The sequence below is a fragment of the Camellia sinensis genome, chromosome 12 (assembly GCF_055761805.1).
Source record: "Camellia sinensis isolate YWXY chromosome 12, ASM5576180v1, whole genome shotgun sequence".
NCBI lineage: Eukaryota > Viridiplantae > Streptophyta > Magnoliopsida > Ericales > Theaceae > Camellia > Camellia sinensis.
Genome location: NC_138972.1, coordinates 131,262,642 through 131,280,939, shown reverse-complemented (window position 1 = coordinate 131,280,939; position 18,298 = coordinate 131,262,642). Strand labels below are relative to the sequence as shown.

The following is an 18,298-nucleotide window of genomic DNA, read 5'->3' as shown; positions in this document are numbered from 1 at the left end:
AAGTAAAACAATTTCTTAGAATCATTGAAGTATATAAAATTCACTGGAAGATCTCAATAAATGTCCCATTTACTACCAATTTTATATATGCAAGATCCCATTACGTCGTTAGAATTAAATTTAGGAGTGATAATTTAGCATTTTAAATATTTTCTGTCATTAAAATTAAATTTTGGAGTGATGTTATAAAGTTTCGAGCATTTTTCCTAATGATAGTATACTGTTAGTAAAATCAAATACTCAATCAGTACATTTACGGGGTATTAAAGGGTGAGTTTATTTGGTGTTTGGTAGGCATTTACATGATAAGATTTGACATTATATATACACACGTGGAAATAACTGGACTTCATAATATTTGTATTTTTCATTTCATTTCTAAAATAACGTCATTTCTTCATTATGCCAAGAACACATATGATCAAAGGAGGACAATTAATTAATTGGTATTTAAGATATGATTATAAATGCTTCACAACATCAATAATGTACACCATCAAAAAATATTGATGTAAGTTTTCCTCTTGTATTTGGTTCTTCATCAATAAATATTTCTTTTGTTGATAAAAAATAATAATAATGTACACCGTCAACAATTCCAAAGTTCATCCAAATATACACATTACCTGCATGTATCTGTTAATACATATCAAATATTTTCCCTTTTGAACAATTGAAATAAAAATTCAATGTGGATCAGGCAATTATTGAAAGTAACAAATCTATTCGATTCCCAATTGATATAGTCAATTTTACTGCTATAAAACTGTTTTTGCATATGATTATTTTTTAAAACATCCACTATTTTTTAAAAATGTTAATTTTTCCCTTACAATTAAAAAATTGCATCCCATGCCTTGCGGTTTTTAATCATATAACAAATGGCCCCTCCCTTTTATATTTGTAATTTTCAAAACGTGAGAATTTTTTTTAGAATCATTAACAAGTAAAACAAGTAGGCAAGATAGGAAGAGTATGGGACGTATTACCTAAAAAAATAACAAGTATGCAAGATAGGAAGAATTTTTTTTAGAATCATTAACAAGTAAAAAAAGTTAACATAAAAAAGTAAATGAAAAGATCATTAACAAGTAAAACAATTTCTTAGAATCATTGAAGTATATAAAATTCACTGGAAGATCTCAATAAATCTCCCATTTACTACCAATTTTATATATGCAAGATCCCATTACGTCGTTAGAATTAAATTTGGGAGTGATAATTTAGCAGTTTAAATATTTTCTGTCATTAAAATTAAATTTTGGAGTGAAGTTATAACGTTTCAAGCATTTTTCCTAATGATAGTATATTGTTAGCAAAATCAAATACTCAATGATAAGATTTGACATTATATATACACACGTGGAAATAACAGGACTTGATAATATTTGTATTTTTCATTTCATTTCTAAAATAGCATCATTTCTTCATAATGCCAAGAACACATATGATCAAAGGAGGATAATTAATTAATTGGTATTTAATATATGTTTATGAATGCTTCACTACATCAATAATGTAGACCATAAAAAAATATTGATGTAAGTTTTCCTCTTGTATTTGGTTCTTCATCAATAAATATTTCTTTTGTTGATAAAAAAATAAAAATAATAATGTACACCATCAACAATTCCAAAGTTCATCCAAATATACACATTACCAGCATGTATCTGTTAATACATATCAAATATTTTCACTTTTGATCAATTAAAATTAAAATTCAATGTGGATCAGGCAATTATTGAAAGTAACAAATCTAGTCGACTCCCAATTGATATAGTCAATTTTACTGCTATAAAACTGTTTTTGCATATGATTATTTTTAAAAAATTCCACTATTTTTTAAAAATGTTAATTTTTCCCTCACATTTAAAAAATTACATCCCATGCCTTGCTGTTTTTAATCATATAACAAATGGCCCCTCCCTTTTATATTTATAATTTTCAAAACGTGAGAATTTTTTTTAGAATCATTAACAAGTAAAACAAGTAGGCAAGATAGGAAGAGTATGAGACGTATTACCTAAAAAAATAACAAGTAGGCAAGATAGGAAGAATTTTTTTTAGAATCATTAACAGGTAAAAAATTTAACAAGAAAGAATAAATGAAAAGATCATTGACAAGTAAAACAATTTCTTAGAATCATTGAAGTATATAAAATTCACTGGAAGATCTCAATAAATGTCCCATTTACTACCAATTTTATATATGCAAGATCCCATTACGTCGTTAGAATTAAATTTGGGAGTGATAATTTAGCATTTTAAATATTTTCTGTCATTAAAATTAAATTTTGGAGTGATGTTATGACGTTTCAAGCATTGTTCCTAATGATAGTATACTGTTAGCATTTACAGGGTATTAAAGAGTGAGTTTATTTGATGTTTGGTAGCCATTTACATGATAAGATTTGACATTATATATACACACGTGAAATAGCAGGACTTGATAATATTTGTATTTTTCATTTCATTTCTAAAATAGCATCATTTCTTCATAATGCCAAGCACACATATGATCAAAGGAGGACAATTAATTAATTGGTATCTAATATATGTTTATGATTGCTTCACAACATCAATAATGTACACCATCAAAAAATATTGATGCAAGTTTTCCTCTTGTATTTGGTTCTTCATCAATAAATATTTCTTTTGTTGATAAAAAAAAATAAAATAATGTACACCATCAACAATTCCAAAGTTCATCCAAATATACACATTACCAGCATGTATCTGTTAATACATATCAAATATTTTCCCTTTTGATCAATTGAAATTAAAATTCAAAGTGGATCAGGCAATTATTGAAAGTAACAAATCAAGTCGATTCCCAATTGATATAGTCAATTTTACTGCTATAAAACTGTTTTTGCATATGATTATTATAGCGATCCCGGTTCTTTCTCCTTTGGTTGTAGTATCCGGACTTAGTTCCGTGGATTCCGGTTGTTGTTTTGAACTTGTTTCTGTCCTTCAATTCTTTAAATTTGAGTTATAGAATGTTTTGGACTTGTTCGTTCTAGGTTGGGTGTGATTGGGAGCAAGTGGTTGCTGCCCAGGTTTTTAGTCCTTCGCTCGAGCTAGATGTTTGTCGCTCGAGTGAGCGTGGAGTTTTGTGTCTGGTGGGTCGAGCCAGGGTGGCTTCGCTCGAGCGAGCATTGCGTCTAGTACTAGGACCTGAACACTGGAATTCTTGGCTCGAGCGAGACTTTGTCGCTCGAGCGAGCTTCTGGTTTGTTTGCCCGCCCGTGAGTTTTCTGTGTCTGGTCGCTCGAGCGACCAGGTTTTCGCTCGAGCGAGTCTATCGTATTTCAGTAGGCAGCAGCGGGGAAAAAGATCATTTTTCTCCCTCTTTCATTCTTGAAACCCTAGCAGCCGAGAGTCTTTCTCTTTAAACTTATTATCTCTCTAGATTTCATCTCCTTCTAGTATGAATCCATCCTAGGTCCTTTGTTAAAAAGGTAGAGGGTGTCGAGGGCTTCGTCTTAATCGGAAAAATTGTGGATTTGGAGCACTTTGATTTCGGGTCATCATCTCTTTTTGAGTTCTCCTTTGAGGTAGGGATTCTCCTTGTTCTTTTTCAATACTACGTCTATAGATAGACATGTGGTAATTTTTGTATTGCATGAAAACCATTTTATGTTGGATTTTTGTATAAATTCATGAGGTTGAACTTTGGGTTAGTTGTTGGATTTAGATCTATTATCATTAGATGTGTTTTGGGGCTAATTGGGTGTTAATTAGCATGTTGTTGTTGTAAGGAGAGGAAACCCTAATATTTATTTGGTTTAATAACTCAATAGAGGGGTTTTGATCATTGGGTAAATACTTGGGTATTTTGGGTTTTGAATGAAGCCATTGTTGTTTGTTGGAGATGATTGAACCTCTCTATCAATATTGGGAGAAGGGGAGGGAAATCCTATTTTAGTGATTATGATTTAATTTGTATAATTAAATTGGAATGGCTTGGAGATGAATGTAGTAGATTAAAATGAGCTTTGGCTTTATTGTCCTTGGATTTGATTTTGTGAAAATGAACAAAAGGAATAAAACCGGTTTTGAAAAATAAAGAGAGTTGGTTTTGTGAAATGGGAAAGGTACTTTGAAATGAGTATGAATGTTGGATTGTTGTATCTTATACTACTATGTTAGTATTAGTGATAAGTTGATGATCTCATGATATTTGAGTCTGTTAATAGATGTACAATATACATGCATCTAGAGGTTTTGTCCTTGGTCATCGGTAGAGGATGACATGGTTGTGTTGAATTGTTGTGGATACATTACACCTATGTGTTTATCTACTTTAACTCGTTGTTAGATTCATGTTGGTTATGTATATGCATTATACATGTTGGATATGCCTTGTTGCATGGTTGTTGTTGGCGTTATATGCCGCGCTTATAATCAAAGGTACCGTTACCTTCCAGCTAGCGCCTGGAGAACTGTATGCGCTAATAATAGAAGGCACCATACCCTTCCAGCTAGCGCCTGGTAAACTGGTACTTTGGCTTACTACGCACATAGCTAGTAGAGCGAAGTTGGTTGTAGTTATTTCAGTATATCTTTGGCTTACTAAGCGCATAGCTAGTTGAGCAGGGTGGAATTGTTGTTGTTTAGTTGTAACTGAAAATATCGTAGATTTGATTGGTTCCAGTTCGGAGAACCGAGTTACTCCATTGATTGATTGTATACATGTGGGTGGGTTGTAAATTTATATTTTTACAAGGTTATGCATGTATAGGTATGATAGTAGTGGAAATGAACCAAAATGTCTTTTTTTTGTCTTTTGGAAAGTGTGAAGGAGAATGAATGTTTTAACGATAAACATGTTTGAAAAGGTACATCTGGGTATGTATAGGAAGTGGAAGAGAGTATCGGGCTTAGTGAGATTATTTTCCTAAGTAATTGTTAATGTTATGAAAGAATGGCAATGGGGATTAATGAAAGGAATAAGGAGAGATGAATCGCTTATAGCGTTGAATGAAACGGTTGTTTTCAAGAAAAGTTTATATATATATATATATATTTTGTATAAACTGTCATATTACTATTCTAGTACGAGAATGAGTGTGCATGATCATAGCTATCTGTAAGTTGTTATTGTTGAGGATCATGTTGAGATCCCTACTGGACTTTATGTTCATCCCACGTTGTTGAATCTTTTTCAGGTGTTTAGCAGGTTGTGCTACAGGTTTTGGATCTTCTTGTTTGTTGGCCACGGGGCCTCTTTGTTGTTGGCGGAACACCATATGTGTAAAAGGGTTACACCCTTCATTTGTTTATTTAAAGGTTGTAAGCCCAAAGGCAATTTATTGAGTATGTTCATGTAACATTTACTTTGCATACGAATGAGAGTATTTATATTCATTTTTATGGATTGAATGTATGAGTTTATTTCCGCATGTTATCTCTGAAATTGAATTAAGTTAATGAATTTGGTGATGGCTTCGAGTAATAAAAAGTGGGGCGTGTCAATTATTTTTAAAAAAAATCCACTATTTATTGAAAATGTTAATTTTTCTCTCACATTTAAAAAATTACATCCCATGCCTCGCGGTTTTTAATCATATAACAAATGACCCCTTTGTAATTTTCAAAATGTGAGAATTTTTTTTAGAATCATTTACAAGTAAAACAAGTAGGCAAGATAGGAAGAGTATGAGACGTATTACCTAAAAAAATAACAAGTAGGCAAGATAGGAAAAGTATGAGACGTATTACCTAACACAATTTCTCTCCCCCCCCCCCCCTCTCTGGAATGGCTGCCACAATCTTATGTAGATCGCAGAAAAGTGCTGGAGGCAATGCAGGGCTGCAGGACTGGAGGCAATGCAGGCATATATAGAGCGATGGGAAGAACCCATTTTATGATCTTTTGCGTGGAAACTACAAAACTTTTTTTGCTCAAAGATGGAAACCCATTTTATGATCTTTTGCGTGGAAACTACTAAATTTTTTTGCTCAAAGATGGAAACTTCAACTTATTACTTTCCGCAGCACATTGTTGCCGAAGTGGTTACAAACTATTAACTATTTTCTAGTTTTGCCTAGGTGGTTACAAACTATTTTCTAGTTTTTAATTTATTTTAGTCACATTCTTCACATGTAACTAATGTCTAATGCTAGGTAAATGTGTAATCCCACCATTATATTGCTTGTTCTATCTCTCTTCAGCCACCGATTTCACAAGTATGGTTTTATTTTATTTTTGTTATATTTGATAAATGAATGTGATAGAGAATTTTAAGAATGTCCTCTTAAACTTTGTGTGAAGTTATTTATTTTTTATAGAAAAATATTTTTTTTGAAAAACATTACGGTTTTGCAAATATCATGTTGACAACTATGCCATAAATATTGTAACGCCCTCAAAATAATAACATTAAACCCATCAAATAAGACATGCATTGACATATGAACTAGCCACATTCTTATATTCATTAGAGTCTCATTACATAAGTATTACATGTTAACATCATAACAAAATGCCCTACGGGCTTACAGCTTTCCAAGTTAACACTTGGTTACAACAAAAGAGTACTAACTCGTTTACACATTAAGCCCTTGGCTTGAAGTTACATGTAATACATCAGAAGTAAAACGACAAAACTTGTCCGCCTCAAGCCTCCCAAGCTATGTCCTTGGAGGTGGCATGCTACCTGCACCTGAAAATGATATTCCCATATAGGGTGAGCCACAGCCCAGTAGAAATACACTAAACCAACCATGAACAATGACTAAAATATTAGCAATTGATAGATGGCCAACACTGATACAATCACATATTTATGTCATACGACTTATGAGTCCAAGTTTCCTTTCATTTTCCCTTTTTCAACGGATAGGCATATAAGCACTAACCACATTTTCAACAGATATGTATAACAACAATATCCACATTCTCAGATAAGCAAATAAGCTATATCCACATTCTACAACAGATATGTATAACCACAATATCCACAGATAAGCATATGAGCTATATCCACACATCACAAAGATAAGCGTATAAGCTCTATCTTCACTTCTAGACAAGCATATGAGTTGTATCTACGGAGTTCATCCCCTATCTTCTCCCAACACTAACCGGTTTAGAGGTACATCCCCTATCTTCCCCTAAACCGCGGAGTACATCCCCTATCTCCTCCTCTACACATAACGTATACAAACACATTGGTTTTATATACAATCACCCAATACATACAATTAATGTATTCTATCAACCGTCAAATTCCATGACACACTTCATTGATTAGTTTCAGTTTGCCTAATCATCATGCATTGTCTACAACAATCACGACTATCCTCCACTGATAGCCCAAAGCAGTTATTTCTCAACAGAAAATAAATGCACAATGGATATTCAATCAACATTTCATTTCTTCATTCTTCTCAATTAATTATCCCAATTAATTAAACAATGTAATTAGGTCAATTCCCATAATTAACATTTCAACCCTTAGGTCCCATTTTCATCAATGATTCAACAATCATTCCATTTCTCTATGCCAAACATGCATCTAGGTTTATTATGAATAAAACCCCAACTTTTGTAAAATTACACAAAAGCCCCAAACTTTCACAAAATTACCAAACCAAGCCCAACATCTCAAAATGCCAAAATTTAAAGACAAAACCCATAGAGAGGAGTAGGTTATCCCTACCTTGAAGTTTTAGCCAAAAAGGAGATGAAGACTCGAAGATCAACGTGCTCCAAACCCAAACTTTTTCAGATTAAATCGAAGCTCTCAACACCCTCTATCATTTTAACAAAGGCCCTAGGCTAGATTCACACTCTAGGGAGATCAAATCTTAGAGAGAGTGCAAGTGTAGAGAGAGAGAGGCTCGGATTTAGGGTTTAATCAAAGAAAGGAAGTGAAAAAGTGATGTTTAAGACGCTGCTGTCCGCTGATATAAAACACGCTCGCTCGAGCGAAGCCTTAGTCGCTCGAGCGACCAGAAATAGAAACTCTCGCTCGAGCCAAGAAGTTCTCGATCGAGCGAAAAAAAACCCAGACCGCTCGAGCGAAGGAAGCTCGCTCGAGCCAAGAAAGGCAACTCTCAGGTCCAGAACCAGGTGCAACCGCTCGCTCGAGCGAGCCACTCTGGCTCGACCCACCAGACACGAACCCCACTCTCGCTCGAGCGACCAACCCCTCGCTCGAGCGAAGGTCCAAAATTCTGGGCAGCAACACTAGGCTCCCGAACACAACCAACCTGTAACAAACCTGCCTAACACATCCTATAACTCAAATATGAAGAAAAAGGAATGTAAACATGATGATAACCAACTACCAACATCTACGGACACATGTCCGGATCACTGTACAACAAGGGTAAACCCGGGATCGCTATAAATATTATTTTTTATAGCAATTTTCTTTTAAAAATTAGCCTATTTGGTTTATATCGTTAAGTAACTTCTTGTTAGAATAAAATGATTGGACAAGATACAGAACGTATTTCTTTTCTTTCTTTTTTTTAATGTATTTCTACTAAGCAAAATACAGTATTGTTGGAGTTGCTCAACTAGTGGAGCAACCTTTTCAAACTACGAAGCCATTTATATGTATTTATTATGTGTATTCTATATTATTATTACTCTTATAAAGAGAAGAATATTATTGGTGTAAATGAAATCGGATTACATTTTTAAAAAAATCACAGAAACATTGATCATTAGCCCATCAAATGTACAAATATTCCTTTGCGGTTAATGGCAAGGAAGTAAAGAATCAAAAAGGTGCAGTCTCTCCCCAGTTTGGAGGAGTTTTTGGTATTTTTATAAAGGTGAATGCTAGCCAACGAGGGTTGGTTAAGATTAATTGATAAAATATGTTTTGAGATATATAAAAGGAGAAATAAAAATATAAAAGGAGAAATAACCGGCACATCGTGTCATAAATTCGTCATAAATCCATATTATATTCTTAATCTAGCAAAACCTTTTTATAAAATAAATTATACAGATTTTAAAATCAACGTCCTAAATAAAATTTAATGGACCCAAGTTTACCTAACTAGTACCTCTTCTTCAGTCCACTTTGATTCCCTTTGTGATATGTTTTAATTTAATTTAATTTTTTGTTTCTCAAATTTTTTGGGGTTGGTGAAGGATTTCTTTAAAGACATATATGTGAGAATATGTTAATAAAATAAATACAATAAATAAAATAAAATGTTAATAGAATAAATACAATAAATATGTTAATACACACTACAACAAAAAACAGTTTTGGCGATCAAAAATGTAAATTTCGTCGCTGAAAATAGGACAATTGGCGACTAAAATTGAATTAGTAGCCAAAAGTGAAGACTTTTGGCGACTAAAATAGTTTAGTAGCCAAATGTGTACTTATTGGCGACTAAAAATCAGATTAGTCGCTGATTACGTGGGTTTTAGGGACTAAAACAATTTTAGTAGCCAAAGGTGAAGGTTTTTGGCGACTAAAAAAGATTAGTAGCCAAAAGTATTGGCTTTGGCGACTAAAAAATGGTTGGGTCGCCGATTGTAGGTGTTTTACCGACAAAAAAAATGTTGTAGCCAAATGTAAAGGTTTTTGGCTACTAAAAAATTTTTAGTAGCTAAAAGTGGACAATTGGCGACTAAAATTGAGTTTAGTCGGCAAAAGTGGCGGTTTTGGCGACTAAAAATCAGTTTAGTCGCCGAAAGTGGTTATTTTTAGACGAAAATTAATTTTTTTAGCGACTAAATTATTGGTAGTAGCCAAAACTAAGGTTTTTGGCGACTAAAAAAAACCTTAGTCACCAAAAGTGGCTCCCTTTTTTTTTAATAATTAATTTATTTTTTGCATAAATTAATATTTGAATAAAAATAATTATATTTATATATATATATATATAGTTTTAAATTAATACGGGTCAATATACTATATAAATAATATATATTGCATATATATTCATGTGATCTTGTGGTGGCATAGTGGAGGGAGTGTGTTGGTAAAGGTGTACAAAGTAGAAGGTCCGTGGTTCGAATCTCAAAAAAAGCAAAAAAGTTGGTAATTTTTTTTTTTTTCACAGAAGCACCTTTGGCGACTAAAATTATTAGTCGCCAAAAGTCTTTATTTTGGCGACTAAATGGATTAGTCGGCGATTCAATGAGTATTGGCGACTAAAGGATTAGTCGCTAAATTTATGATTCTGAAAAGTGTAAATCACTATTGGCGACTAAAATGTTGGTCGCGAAAGAGCTACTTTTTGGCGACTAAAAAAGTTTTAGTCGCCAATACCTCTGCTGACCATCTACACGCGACAAAGCCAGCGACTAAAAAAATTAGTCGGGGAAAGTAAAAAGTCGAATTTTGGCGACTAAAAACGGACTTTTGGCGACTAAAAATTTGGTCACCAAAGGTGCTTTTTCTTGTAGTGACAATAAATACAATGAGTATATGTGAGTAAGTGTTTCAGCTCTTGGGGGTAGACTCACTGTTAGTTCAGAATAATACAATAAATATTTTGAGTATATGTTAATAGAATTATGGGAAATTTACCAATAAACCCTAAATGTTGATCTTATAATCCAATTAGTCCCATATGTTTTCTAGTGCTCCGTTTAGTCCAATCTGTTGTCAAAGGACGCAATAGCCATCAGTTATTGTGTAATGTTTGTTGTACATTCGTATGCGCGTATGGCACAGATGAGGTAAAACGGCATGTGGTGGGTCACGTGCCACACAATTGATTGTCACACACCCAAAATGTTCACTAAGGGTTTTTGTAGAAGACTGATGTGGTTTTTGATTGCCACGTAACCCACATCTTGAAAACCCATACCCATTAAAACACAACCTGATTTCTACATCCACATCCCCACACACAGTGCAGAAAACAACCCCAAAAAATGCCCCACATAACCCGCCACCCTACCCGTTGTAAAGAACTCCCTTACACCAATACATAATGCAACACACACCCACAGCAGAAAATATACAAATAAGAGAACATACCTTTGTAACACAAAAAATAACCCCAAAAAATGCACCATATAACCCCCCACCACACGCATTGTACAGTAGCCCCTTCCACCAATACATACAAAACCCAAAACGATATAAAACGTAAATGCTATCCAAACAAGAAGACAAGCCTTTGAACCAATGATGTACCGACTTTGGTTATACTCTCTGTATCAGTCCGTCACACAGCCGCCACTAAATCACCCACCCACACCACTGAAAACCCTAAGTCCAAAAGGCTGAAATGTTTATACACATAACATTAAAATTACAAACTATAACACCCACAAAATCCACAGAATGACGTGATCCTGCAACACAAGATCAAAACATAACAAAAAAGGGTACAACCGTCCACACAATGACGCCAAATATGGAAAATAGGATCAGAAAGAAACAAACCTCCCCACTAGTAGGACTTGCCAGAACAAAAGAATAAAGTTGGGACTGATTGGTTTAACAGTTTGTGAGATGGGATTTATTGATAAATATTCCTAGAATTATTATAGTGAAGTAACTGAATGAACAATCATTTACAACCATGCCAATTAAAAGCTTTAAATTTTTATGTCCACGTTATGAATTTATTTACTATTGAGTGACATAAAAGAATTAAAAAAAAAAAAAAACTAGAATTTATAGCGTTTACACAAATTTGGCAGACAAAATTGTAAGTAATCTTGTTAGGAATCAGTAATCTTGTTACACGAAGTTGTAAGCAAAAATATGCCTACATTCCATAAGAACAATGGCATACAACAAGCAGATCTTCTTATGTGGTTAGTGAACTTTTCAAATGTATTCAATATCTAAAAACAAAATACACAAAGCAACCCTTTACTTTGAGGTTTATTCAGTAACATAGAGGCAAGGAGTTGACAATCCAATAATAGACTAACAATAGTATTAAAATGATCATATTTATTTATTAAATTGTGTTTACATTCTCATGTGTTAAAATTACATTGATTTAATGAATCTTATGTTGTGCCTAGAAGGAAGAAAACAATCACACACAAGCACACAAGCAAGAACACACAAAGAATTACGTGGTTCGGCAAGTCGCCTACGTCCACGAGCAGCAGATTTCACTATATTTGGGACAAAGAATTACACACTATAATTCTCTCTTTCTGCTCTGTTTCTCTCTTTAACTCGCCACACTGAACACCTCCCATTCACTAACCATTTATAGATGAAATTGGAGGGCCAAAGTCTTTAACAAGCCACCGACAACATTAATGGCAACCATCAACCATCAACCGCCAATAAGATTAACCACCCTACCATGTCTAGCTTCTTCATTTTTTCTTCAATCAGCAGCCATCGTTGATAAACAAATCTGAGCCAATGGTGTACTCACAGCTTTTGTTTTTTCATTTATGCCAAATATGTCTAACACCTTTTTCAAATACTGGGTTGGCGTCAGACAAACCGTGCCCTTCTTCCTGTCTCTTTTGATCTCCATGCCAAGAATTTTCTTTGCTTCGCCAAGATCCTTCATTTTGAACTCTCCTGCCAACTGCGCCTTGAGTTTATCAATCTCCACCTTGCTCTTAGATACAATCAGCATATCATCAACATATGAGAGCAAATAGATAAAGGAACCATCGGAAAGCTTACGGAATATACACAATGATCATACTGGCTTCTTGTGTATTTCTTTTCTGTCATGAACCGATCAAATCGCTTGTACCACTGTCTTGGAGACTGCTTCAACCCGTACAACGATTTCTTTAATTTGCAAACCCAATCCTCTTTTCTAGCAACTTTGAATCCATCTAGCTGGGACATGTATATCTCCTCTTCAAGATCTCCATATAAGAAGGCAATTTTGACATCGAGTTGGGCGAGCTTGAGATCACACTGTGCAACCAAAGCTAGCAAGATATGAATAGACATGTGCCTTACAACAGGTGAGAATACCTCATTGTAGTCTATTCCTTCCTTCTAGGCATAGCCTTTAGCTACCAATCTAGCTTTGAATCTGATGTTGTCTTTGCTTGGGATGCCTTCCTTCTTGGTGTAAACCCACTTACACCCAATTGCTTTCTTACCCTTTGGAAGTTACACCAACTCCCAAGTCTAGTTCTTATGGAGTAACCCGATCTCTTCATCTATAGCCTCCTTCCATTTGACACTTTCTGCATTCTGCACGGCTTCTTTGAAAGTGCAAGGAACATTGTCTTTAATGATTGGAAGTGCATAAGCCACCATATCGATCATCCAACAGAGTTACTTAATAACTCTTTTTTCTTTTCTGATTGCAATGGGTTCTGACTGTTGTGGGGCCTCTGGATCTTCATTTTCATCTGAACTTTCTTCAGAATCTTCTTCAGAGCTATAAACTGAAACTTCTTCAGGATTGTTGCCTGTTTGAACAGTCTTTGCTGGAGTCTCAAACTCCACCTGCACTGACTTCTTCAATGCTTCATCATTTTCTTGAGTATTTGGTTGCTTCAGCATTGTAGACTCGTCAAAGGTAATGTCTCTTCTAGTGACAACTTTCTTTGATTCAGGGCACCAGAGTCTATATCCCTTGACACCATCACTGAAGCCCAAGAATATAGCTTTCTTGGCTCTAGGATCCAATTTAGATTCTGTAACATAAAAATAAGCTGGACATCCAAAGATACGTAGCTGATCATAATCAGTAGCTGGTGCTCCTAACCATACCTCCATGGGAGTCTTGCCATCTAGTGCTGCAGCAGGTAGTCTGTTGACAAGATGACGAGCATAGTTCAATGTCTCGCCCCAAAATGCCTTGCTTAATCCTGAATGTGACAGCATACACCGGACTTTCTCCACCAAAATGCGGTTCATGCGTTCTCTAACTCCATTTTGTTGCGGCGTTCCACTAACTGTGAAATGTCTCACTATCCCTTTATTTCGACAAACCTCAAAAAAGGGATCTGATGTGTATTCGCTGCCATTGTCAGATCTGAGCTTCTTGATCTTCCTACCTGTCTGGGTCTCATTCATTCTCTTCCACATAAGAAAGATATCTAATACTTCAACTTTATGCTTCATTGTGTAAACCCATACTCTTCTTGATCTTCCTGCATGTCTGGGTCTTAATTATTCTCTTCCACGTAAGAAAGATATCTAATACTTCATCTTTATGCTTCATTGTGTAAACCCATACTCGTCTTGAGAAATCATCAATAAATGACACAAAGTAGTGTTTACCTCCCAAATAAGCATTCTTGAAAGGTCCCCAAACATCTATGTGAATGTAGTCCAAAATCCCTTCGGTGCGATGAACAGCAGTACCAAACTTGATTCTTGTTTGCTTGCCCAGTACACAATGCTCGCAGAACTCAAGCTTTCCTGTTTTGGCGCCTTTCAACAGTCCTTGCTTTACCAACCCTTGTAAAGCCTATTCTCCAGTATGCCCCAAGCGCATGTGCCAAAGTCTGGCAAGGTCTGACACATCATCCTCTAAGCTGGTGGAGACAGTCATTCTCCCTGTGACTATAGAGCCGTTTAGGAAATATAAATTTCCCTTTCGAGTACCTTTCATTGTAACAAATGCTCCTCTAACAACTTTGAGGACTCCATCTTCCACAGTTACTCTGTAACCTTTAGAGTCTAAAACTCCCACTAAGATGAGATTCTTCGTCAAATCTGGTACATACCGAACATCTTCAAGAATTCTAATTGTTCCATCATGCATCTTTAGTCGAATTGTTCCAATCCCCTTTGTTCTGCAAGCTTGGTCGTTGCCCATCAACACAACTCCTCGATCGAACTCTCATAAGCTCGAGAACCACTGCTTGTTATGACACATGTGGTAGAAATATCTAGAATCTAGAATCCATTCATCAGACTGGCCAGGTGATGAAACTATGAAGGCTGATCTTTCACCATTATCTTCATCTCGTGCAACGTTCACCTTTTTCCTCTTTCTTGTCTTTATTGGGACAATCTTTTGCCCAATGCCCCTTCTGGCGACAAGAAACACACTCGTCTTTTGCAAGATGTCTTCTATCTGATGATCTCCCTCTGGATTTTGAGCGAGACTTTCCTCGCCTTGTATATCTTCTGTTATTTGTCCTGCCTCTAACTGTCAATGCCTCTGATGCCGAGTCCCTGTTTGCAGACTTATCTTTCCTTTTGAACTCATTATTTACCAAGGCATTTTCTTTACCATACAATAAACTGGTGGTGAGATGATCATATGTGTCAGGCAAGGAATTCAACAATAACAGTGCTTTTATCTTCATTATCAATTTGAACATCTAAGTTTTTCAAATAGGCAATAATTTTGTTGAAATTGTTCAGGTGTTCGTTCATCAAAATACTTTTCTTGTAGTCGAAACGAAACAACCTCTTCTTCAAGTAGAGTCGGTTCTCAATGTTTTTTGTCATGAACTTGTCTTCCAGCGCCTTCCAAAGCTCCTTCGCAGTATCATATTCTGTGAAGGCGTACTTTTCTTTTTTTGCAAGGCAAAGTCGGATGGAACTGCAGGCCAAGAGATTTACTTTCTCCCATTCTATCTCATTCAAGTCATCTGGTTTGTCTCCCAGAGTGAAGTGCAGGTTCATCTGGACAAGCATATCTTTAACTTCACATTTCCACATGCCAAAGTTACTGCTACCATCAAACTTCTCTACCTCAAACTTAGCGTGGGACACGGGGGTCCAACGCCCAGAGCTGCTTGTAACCGCAGGGCGGCTTATGGACTCAGCTGATCTCCTCTCTGTAGATTCTGTCATTGAGACTTTTTAAAAAAAACTCCACCACAACAACAGCGGATGCTTGAAATGCAAGAGACACGAAAACTTCTAAGCTCTCGAAACCTTCACTGAAATTTCGAGTCCGAATCTCAAAAAACGATATCCGCAGTTGTGTCCGGAATGGTTGATTTAGCTAGGAAAGCACTTTCTCTACCTCTCTAGGGACTTCAATGAAATTTCTTCAAATCTAGGGGTCAAATTGTAATTTTTCAAAACTCTAGGGACCTTACTGCAATTAATAGAAGTTTCGGGGGCTAAATTAAAATTTTAGCAAGACTAGGGGCTGAAATGCAATTTTCTAAACTTTCAGGGGCCTCCCTGCAATTTCAAAAATTTTGGCTGACTAGGCTGATGACATGTCAGATGTACTGACGTGGCAAACACGTATGCTGACGTGGCAGTTGAGTTGTTGCTAGCGTGGCTTCACATGTAGCAGTGACTTAGTAGACATGCGGTTTCAGACATGGCAGTGACTAGGCTGACACCTGGCGCTGATGTGGTGTGTTGCAAAAATAATTTGTAATATTGTTGCTTCAAGGATTTGAAGCTTGGCCAAGGGAGAGCAATGCTCAAACTTAACCACTTGGACAGAGCTTCACTTGGTGTTGGTATTCTCTTCAAATATATATTTGAAGTATATATTTTGGCTCCACAAAGTCATCTTCTACCTCTTGCTGCGCGTGGGTCTTCTGATTAAGAGTTGACTTTACGTGCCACACTTTGACCGGTGCGTGTAGATCACACAAAAGTCCGTTTTGGCCATTTTTTCTGGTTCCGGACTCCTCTCATCGAGAAAGACCTCCTGGTATATTCAGAAGTTGATTTTGAGAACTTCGATTTTTTCAGTTTACAGAAAACAAAAGTTGCGGATGCTTTGTTTTGGCACAACGATGCTCTGATACCAATTTGTTATGCCTAGGAGGTAGAAAACAATCACACACAAGCACACAACCAAGAACACATAAAGAATTACGTGGTTCAGCAAGTCGTCTACGTCCACAGGCAGTGGATTTCACTATATTTGGAACAAAGAATTTCACACTCTATAATTCTCTCTTTCTGCTCTGTATTCTCTCTTCAACTCGCCACACTGAACCCCTCCCATTCAGTAACCATTTATAGATGAAATGGGAGGGCCAAAGCCTTTAACAAGCCACCAATAACATTCATGGCAACCATCAACAATCAACCACAAACAAGATTAGCCACCCTACCATGTCTAGCTTCTTCATTTTTTCTTCAATCAACAGCCATCGTTGACAAAGAAATCTGAGCCAATCTTCAATATCTTACTACTTATATTAGACAAACAAAACATGATAGATATTATTACATTATCATTTTTACAGTTTATCAACCACTCAGCAAACCATCAATATCATCACTTAGCTCCCAAAGGTTATCCTGGTTAATAAAGTTGATGGAGTCTCAATAAGGTTTCAAGTGGCTCATGAAACAACTACAATTGAACATCCAACTCCCAACATTCATAACCCACCCACACTCATTCACGCAACAAAAGCAATCCATATTTCAGTTGATGACCAAGATAAAAATAAAACTGCAATTTCTCCACCATTAGACTTGCCCCAACAGTGGCAAATAGTATAATACAGAGAGAGCCATAAGTTCTTTTTTATATTCAGTTCCTTGCATTCATGGGCTTTGGATAAATCATGAGAATAAAACATTTCATGGATTGAATGCCTCAAAAGTGTTTCTTTGTCTTTATTTCTAATTTAAACTTTTTCTTTCTCTAATTTCATATCTATACTCTCTCTCTCTCTCTCTCTACTACTACTACTATATAAGTTGGTAAGGATGTCACAAGTTTTTTCCCCAACAAATAGTCTTTACCATGTAACTGCAAATCACCATCAAATATGGAACTTCTCTTCCTCCTCTCTCCTTCGTAGAGACAAGTGCGCCATCAGGCCTTTGAGATCATTGTTTGGCTATCCCCATGGCATTTTTCCAATTTGTGCAGAGTTGGTGACCAATATTAGCCAACAAAATTTTCACATCAATCGGGCGGCATCTTACTGTCACGCCCCCAAACCGCCCCTAGTAGTTTGGTGCCGTGATGGCCAGTAATCCGAGATTATCGAAGGCCGACTTACAAGAATCACACACAATCAGAGTATAAACTATGGGGCTTACAAGTGCGGAAGCAACATATATACATATACTGAATCTAAATAGTCCATGAGAGCCGTGCTTAAGTCCAATGAAATGACATGCATTTTTACAAAGTCTTACAACTTAGATACAATAAGGAAATGAGATACAAAATACATCTTGACCAAAAGGCTTCTCAAGCCGACATATACAAGTACACATGAAATATAGGCTAAGAAGCATAATCTTCAAGATGGTACAAAATGCTAATCCAAAACACGTCGGCAATGCACCCAAAAACACATCGGCTACACGTCTAGGCCTCATTGCCTTCTTGCTCATCACCTACATATATATAGAGAGGGTGAGCTTGGGTACTCAGTGAATGATATTAGAAATAAAGGTTTTGCATGATTGATATCCAAGATTTCTTTCAAAACAATACATAGCATACTTTA

The 18,298-nt window shown here is 35.8% G+C and overlaps 1 protein-coding gene across 1 annotated transcript; it reads right to left on the bottom strand.

Annotated features, from left to right (window-relative positions):
* Positions 1-14,361: 14,361 nt before the first annotated feature.
* LOC145803872 (putative mitochondrial protein AtMg00300) lies at positions 14,362-14,658 on the bottom strand. Its single transcript, XM_082897253.1, has one exon. The coding sequence runs from the start codon at positions 14,656-14,658 to the stop codon at positions 14,362-14,364; it is 297 nt and encodes a 98-aa protein (XP_082753379.1).
* Between the last annotated feature and the right edge of the window lie 3,640 nt (positions 14,659-18,298).